The sequence below is a fragment of the Lucilia cuprina genome, chromosome 5 (genome assembly GCF_022045245.1).
Source record: "Lucilia cuprina isolate Lc7/37 chromosome 5, ASM2204524v1, whole genome shotgun sequence".
Classification (NCBI taxonomy): domain Eukaryota; kingdom Metazoa; phylum Arthropoda; class Insecta; order Diptera; family Calliphoridae; genus Lucilia; species Lucilia cuprina.
In genome coordinates this window covers 47,465,714-47,473,372 of record NC_060953.1, presented here as the reverse complement: position 1 = coordinate 47,473,372, position 7,659 = coordinate 47,465,714, and the positions used below count along the sequence as shown (strand labels likewise).

The 7,659-nt window shown below is 29.2% G+C and overlaps 1 protein-coding gene across 1 annotated transcript in view; it reads right to left on the bottom strand.

Annotated features, from left to right (window-relative positions):
• LOC111685346 (1,5-anhydro-D-fructose reductase-like) overlaps positions 1–7,659 on the bottom strand; it is an 8,123-nt gene continuing 464 nt past the window's right edge. The window contains exons 2-6 of the mRNA XM_046951274.1: positions 6,978–7,210; positions 1,053–1,220; positions 813–985; positions 397–739; positions 1–328 (exon numbers count right to left, since the gene is read on the bottom strand). Of these exons, the coding sequence (XP_046807230.1) occupies positions 131–328; positions 397–739; positions 813–985; positions 1,053–1,220; positions 6,978–7,210 (1,115 nt within the window). The 3' untranslated portion in view covers positions 1–130. The remainder of the gene's footprint in view (positions 329–396; positions 740–812; positions 986–1,052; positions 1,221–6,977; positions 7,211–7,659) is intronic.

The following is a 7,659-nucleotide window of genomic DNA, read 5'->3' as shown; positions in this document are numbered from 1 at the left end:
TTACGTTTTTTATTTACTGTAAGAAATAGCGTATATAATATCGAATACACTTTCTATTGTAAATTTATTTTTTCAAAATCAAATAATCTCCATAAAGTTGTAAAGTATTAAAGAAAATACAAAACTGAAATTAAAATTCAATGCTGAAAGGCCAATATTTATGATTTTGACCTTTAATCAAGTTAAAAGGCACCAAACGTTCACCAGTATGGAATGTATCCATAATGGCAATATCTTCGGGAGACAATTTAAAATCGAAAATATTGAAATTTTCGGCAATACGTTGAGGATTAGAAGATTTGGGGATGGGTATAACACCAATATCAACCTGTTAACAAAAGAAACAACAACAATAAATGACCCCAACAACAAAACAAACAAACACAAAATACTAACCAAATAACGCAACACAATTTGAGCAGGAGTTTTATTATATTTCTCTGCTAAAGCTTTAGTCTTATCAGAGAAATAAAACTCGGGTTTCTTTTCTGCTGGTTTAGGACGTCCCAAAGGTGAGTAAGCAGTCAAAGTAATATCACGCTCTTTGCAGAATTGTGTCAATTTACGTTGATTTAAGGCCGGCGAACATTCAACTTGATTTGTTACCGGTTTAATTTCACAATTATCCAAAACACGTTGTAATTGTTGGCTATTGAAATTGGAAACACCAATGCTACGCACTAAGCCCAATTTAACCAATTTCTCCATAGCCTTATAAGTGTCCAAATAGTCAACATCACTGTAAATGGTATTATTTCTTTTTGTTTAAAGGAATCTTGTTCAAAATCGAATATATATTTCAATACTCCTACCTCAATTGCAGAGTACCAGACTCATCTTTAGGCAATAAATCTTCTTCGCTGACATATTTATAACCTACCGGTAGGTGCATTAAATATAGGTCTATATAATCCAAGCCTAATAATTGCAATTGTTTACGACAGGCCCCCTCCACACGTTCAGGTTCATGATGTATATTCCATAACTTTGTTTTATAATTTTCATTTTAGTTTTAATACAAAAAAAAAATAAAATAGTTAAATTTGACTTACCTTGGTGACCAAAAAAATGTCTTCTCGTTTAACAACACCCTCAGCTATTTTATCTTTAATAGCTTTACCAATTTCAGCTTCATTTTGATAGAAATAGGCCGTGTCTATATGACGATAACCCACATCTATGGCATGCTTAACAGCTATTTCACCTTCATTGTTTTTAGACTAGAAATATAAAGAGAAAATATTTGAATTTTTAGTGAACTAAACAAAAAAAATTGTTTTTTTTGTAAAACGATTCGGTTTATTAAGTTAATATAAAGTTAGTTTTACTTCATCTTTCAAAAACGTTTTTTATACAAAATTTTCTTTTGAAAAACACTCATGTCGATGCAAGAGTGTTTCAATAGAAGAAGTCTTCTATTGTTTTTACACAGATTTTCTCCTGAAAACTATTGTCTTCTATAGACTGAACGCACATTTGCTCTTTAAAGAATCATGTAAAAAGATAAGTATTTTATATAGAATCATGTCCGAAGGTGACTGTCATTTAAAGAATTATGTTTAACGAAAAGTATCTTATATAGAATCTTGTCTAAAGAATGGTATCCTCTAAAAACGTTTGTCTATAGAACAGTCTCCTCTATAGACTCTTGTTCATAAAACTGTTTTTTCTATACACTCTTGTCAATAACCTCTTTCATAAACTTTTGTCAATAGAACAATCTTCTCCATAGGACAGTCCCTTTTATAGACTCTTGTCTATATAACAGGCTTTTCTATAGACTCTTTTATGTAGAACAGTATTTTTTATTGTCCCTTGTCTACAGAACAATCCATCTATAGACTCTTGTTTATGTAACAGTTTCTTTTATAGACTCTTCTATATCGAATAGTCTCTTCTATTGGCTCTTGTATATAGAACAGGCTTGTATATACTCTTGTCTATAGAACAGTCTCTTCTATAGACTCTTCTATAGAATAGTTTCTTCCATAGAGTAGTGTCTTAAAAACTGTAATTTCCATAGAAGATTGTCTCCAATTGACTATTTTGTAAGGAAGTGACGTTTGCGCAAAGAAGAGTGTATTCTATGTACGCTTGTCTAAAGAACAACGACTTCTAGAGACTCTTGTCTATAGAATATTGTATTTCTATAGATCAAGTGAACTCATGTATATGAAGTGACTTGTTTATAAAAGAGTCTCTATTTAAGACTATTATCTAAAGAACACTGTCTTCTACAGACTCTTGTCTGAAGAAGAATATCTTCTACAGGCTCTTTTCTAAAGAAGAATATCTTTAATAGACTCCTTTCTAAAGAAGAATATCTTCAATGGTCTCTTGTCTTAACAAAAGTGTTTTCTTCTATAGGCTCTTTTCTAAATGGGAATGTTTTCTATATTCTGGAAGAGTATCTTCTATAGGCTGAAGTCTATAACAAATATTAGAAATGTTAAAATGTTCGGAAAATATCAAAAAGTTGGAAGTAAGAAAAAGTGAATAATTTCGCTAAAGATTAAAAAATTTCGGAATACGTTAAAGTGTTCCAAAAAATAGAAACATATCGTAAAGATTACACTACACCTTTCTTCTCTATGTCAGCATATTAGATATCGAATATTTTAGAATATATTTTTCTACGTTTAATAAGAATACAAATTAATTCAATTTCTCTTAATATCTATAAACTTTATTAAAAAAATTTAACTTAAAATTAAAAATCATTCCTCATTAAAAGGCCAATATTGATGATCCTTAGCCATTTCATTACGCCACAAACGCATACCCTTATCAAAACTGTCCATTACAGCAATTTCATTAGAAGTTAAAGAAAAATCAAAAATATTAAAATTTTCTAAAAGTCTAGTAGCTTGAGAAGATTTGGGTATGGGAATTGTGCCAATATCAATCTAAAAAGAAAAAAATAAATAAAAATATAAGTATTTTTTAACAAATTTCCAAAAAAAAAAACTCACCAAATATCTTAAAACAATTTGTGCTTTAGTTTTTTGATATTTTTCAGCAATTTGTTGCAGTTCACAAGATTCATAAAATTCTGGTAAAGGTTTTGATAATTTTGGTCTAGCCAAGGGAGAATAGGCGGTAACATAGATATCATGTTGTTGACAAAATTTTCTCATTTTATATTGATTTAAGGCAGGATGTAATTCTATTTGATTTGTTACTGGTTTAATTTTACAATTATCCATAATTCTTTTCAATTGTTTAGTGTTAAAATTAGATAAACCCAAACTGCGCACCCAACCTAAAGAAACCAATTCCTCCATGGCTTTATAAGTATCCACATAATCAATATCACTATAACAAATAAACAATTATTGAAAGTTTTCATTCTTTATCTCTTGAAAAAAAAAACAAACTACTTACTTGGTTTGTAATTTATTATCTTCATGTGGCGTTAAAGCCTCATCATCTATATATTTATAGCCTATGGGTGAATGCATTAAATATAAATCTATATAGTCCACTTTTAATGCTTCCATTTGTTTTTGACATGTATATTTTACCATTTTTGGTTCATGATAAATACACCATAGTTTTGTTACCAAAAATAAATCTTCCCGTTTTATGGTTTTATCTTCAAACTTTTCTTTTAGTATTTTACCGATTAGTGCTTCATTACGATATAAATAGGCGGTATCTATGTGACGATAACCGATATTAAGAGCGTCACGTATGGCATTTTCACATTTTTGTTTTTTAAGCTTAAATATAATAGAGGAAATTATAATGAGGCAAAGAGGATTAAAAGATTTTAATTTCTGTAGAAAAGAAGTAAAAATTTTCTTTCGGTAAACTTTATCTTTAGACTTATGTTTATAGAAAAGTGTCTTCCATAGACTCTTGTCAATCTATAGACATTGTCTTCTATATATTTTGTCTAAAGAATAGTGTTCTGTATAGACTAGGAGAGAGTATTGTCTGTCTTCTTTAAACTCTTGAGAATATTGTCCTAACCTCTTGACTAAGAAAAATGTTTTGTATTGATTTTTGTCTAAAGAAAAGTGTTGTGGACTCTTGTCCATAATATCGTTTATTTATAAGATTGTCTACAGAAGAGTGTCTTCTATAAACCCTTGTCTATAGAAGATGGTCTTTTCTAGACTCTTAATTATAAAAATGGTCTTCTATAGCCTTTTCACTAAAGGCTATCGCCAATAAATGTGAACATTTTCATTTCCCTCAAAGAGACAATTGCTATCGTGAACTTCTTTCACAATAGTTGATTTTGTATGAAACAGCTGTTCAATGTTTACAAAATTCCATTAACAAATTTCACAATTTTTTTTCACGACAAAAAAGTGAACGAAACAAGTGAAAACGGAACATATTTTACGTGAAATAATGATTGGCGAGAGGAGTGATTATCTTCCATAGACTCTTGTATATAAAAAGTGTCTTATGTTGGCACTTTTGTAAGGAAGACTGTCTTCTATAAACTCTTGTCATTTGGGGTATGTCTACTTCTTTAAATGTAATAGAGAAAATTATAATGAGACAAAGGATTTATAGATATTTTTCTTGTTAAAAATAAAATGTTTTCCTCGATATACGTCTTAGCAGACTGTCTTCTTTTGGGAGTCTTCTATAGATACTTTTCTTGCATATACAAGATTGTCTTCTCTAGAATCTTTTCTATAGAAGATTGTTTCGATAGCCTCTTGACTTAAAGAGAAAATTCTTAGCAGAGTGTCTTATTTAAAAAGTATTTTATATATTCTTGTTTAAAGACTGAAGACAATATTGTCTTCTCTAGACTCCTTTCTAAAGAATATTGTTCTTCATAGCTTTCTATAGACAATTTTTAATAAACAAGATTATCTCATACTCTTTTATGTATTTAGAATTGTCTTTTATTGGCCCTCGTCTAAAGAATACTCTTCTATAGATTCATTTCTTACATATACAAGATTGTTTTCTCTAGAATCCTCTTGACAAAAAAAGAAACTTCTTAACAGGCAGTCTTATTTAGGAAGTCTTCTACAGATTCTTATCTAAAGACTCTTGTATATACAATATTGTCTTCACTAGACTCCTATCTAAAGAATATTGTTTTCTATAGCCTCTTCACTTCGATATATTAAAAAGTGTCTTTTGTTCGTAATTGTCTAAAGAATACTCTTTTAAATGTCTTCTAGCCACTATATACTATTGTCTATATAACATAATCTAAGATTCTTTTCTAGAAAAGACCGTGTCTTCTTTAGATTCTTGTCTAAAGATGAGGGTGTTCTATAGAGTCGTGTTTGTAGACTACTTGTTGTCTATAGAAAAGTGTAGTCTATGAACTCTAGTCTTAAGAAGCGTGTCTTTTATAGATATTTGTGTTTAGAGGATTGTTTTCTAGACAGTTTTCTCCAGAAGACTTACTTTTACAGGATCTTATCTATAGAAGAGCGCTTCTTCTGACACTTGTTAAAAGAATCTTCTCTAAAGGTTCTTGTATAAAAAAGACTCTTACCTATGGAAAATTATCTTCTATCGACTCTAGTTTATAACCTCTAGACTAAATAAGAAAATAATCTAAAATCGTTACTATTCTATAGATAATTGTGTATAGACACTTCTCATAGATTATTTTCTCTTTAGAAGATTATCTTCTACATCCTCTGGGCTAAATAAGAAATGAATCTTTACACTTCACTATTGTATAGTTAGCATATAGACACTTCTCAATAAACTGAAAAAGTTTTCTTAATGTACTAAAAAAGTACCATACAGTTTTCTCCCTTTTACACCCAAAAAGGACTGAATTTTAAAAATGTACGAAATAGGTATTTCATAATTTTGGGAGATGTATCCAAAATATTTTAAAAAATTTGATTATGTTAATTATTTCAAAAGTTATAAAGTTATAAAGGTACCAAAATCACCTTTGTTACACATTTTTACCCCTAAAAAGTACGAATTTCAAAGAAGTGCCAGACACCCATCTGCTTATTTTAAGAGTAGATACAGGTGCATTTAAAATTTTTCTTGTATCACTAATATTGTGTAAATTAAGAAAATCTGTTTTACCCATTTTTTCCCCTTTTTACCCGTAAATGTACAAATTTCAAAAATCCCTCCTTAGTGGATTTACATAACCAAAAACACATTTACCGTCTCAATTTCATGATTCTAGGTTCAGTCGTTTGGGCTGTGCCACAAAGTATACAGAGATGTCACTTTTGACATTTGAAAAAGTCTAAAATCAGCTTTTGTTTGATTTTGAAATTGTTTGGTGAGAAGAGGCATATAAAATACAGCTAAAAAAATCATTGAAATCGTTTTGTGCGAAAGAGGCGGAATTAGCTATTTGCTCGTGACGTCTCTGTATTCCCTGTGGCTGTGCGATGATGAATCAGTCAGTCAGTAACGCTACTCTTTTATATATAGATTAGAAAAGGTTATTATACCTACCTAAAGAAAACACTTATAAATGATAAATAATAAAGTTCTTTTTTTGTGGACACCATTTTTTTGGCTGGTCCTTCTTCCATTGGGGAGAATAAAGATAATTTTTTATAAAAAAAAGTTAATCAATACTATAAAATCTTAAAAACATGATTTTTCCCTTAAATATTAAAATTTTCTTAAATTTACCAACTCTTTTCAGCAGTGACTCTCAAACTAAACAAAAGAAAAAGCTTTCTTTTAAATGTAAATAAACACAACAAATAACAGCAAACAACTAACAGATCTTGCTGTTCTAACATTACTGTTAAACTAACAGACCGAACCGGCATTTATTTGCAAGCATTTTGTTTTTTTGTCTTTTTTCATATTCTTTGATAAACATGTTTTTTCATGCTATTCTTTATTAATTTTTACAAAAACAACTACACATAATTATAAAATAAGACAATGTCTTCATTTTTTTCTTATCTAATATGTATTTAGAAAACTAGCAATAATCCTATTTAATTTATTATTAAAATAATATATGTATTTAAGATAAAAAGACACAATAAACTTACCTCATAAGTGCCCAAACCCAAAACAGGCATTTCATAGCCATTGTTTAATTTTACAGTAGGTGCCAAAATGGGAGCCATTTTCTTCCAAAAGAAATTACGACAATTATTTCTAATTAAATCACTGAAAAATGTATTATTAACTTTTAAAATAGTTTCTCCGATGGAATTATTTAATTTTATAGAATATCCACGAAACTGAACGCAGCAGCTATTAGTGTCTAGCAAGCGAACATCTGCAACGAATGACAATTAAAAGAATACTAAAGGAAAAAGCTATTTTTTTCACTTTAACAAATGAAATAATAAAACAGAATACAAAAAAATAACAGACTACAACAACAACTAAAATCAGTGTACACTTAATAAGGTAGCCTCGTCCGCACAGCTGATCATCAGCTTTTACAATCTTATCTGTCAAAATTCCTGTTTGTTTACATAGAAAAAAAATCGCAAAAGGTGTAAAAATTTTAAAAAGTGAAGAAAATTATGGTTTTAAAGGAGTTTTCTAGGTCAATCGTGATTAAATGTCTTTGTTATCCTTCTCTCTTGATAAAAAAAGAAAATCTTTAGCTCCGGCATACGTTCAAAATCAGTTTCAACTATTTTTAACACGACCAATCACTTTTCACAAAAAACACCTTTAATTCGGAAAATTGGTCTTCCCAATAGATATAGTTATGAT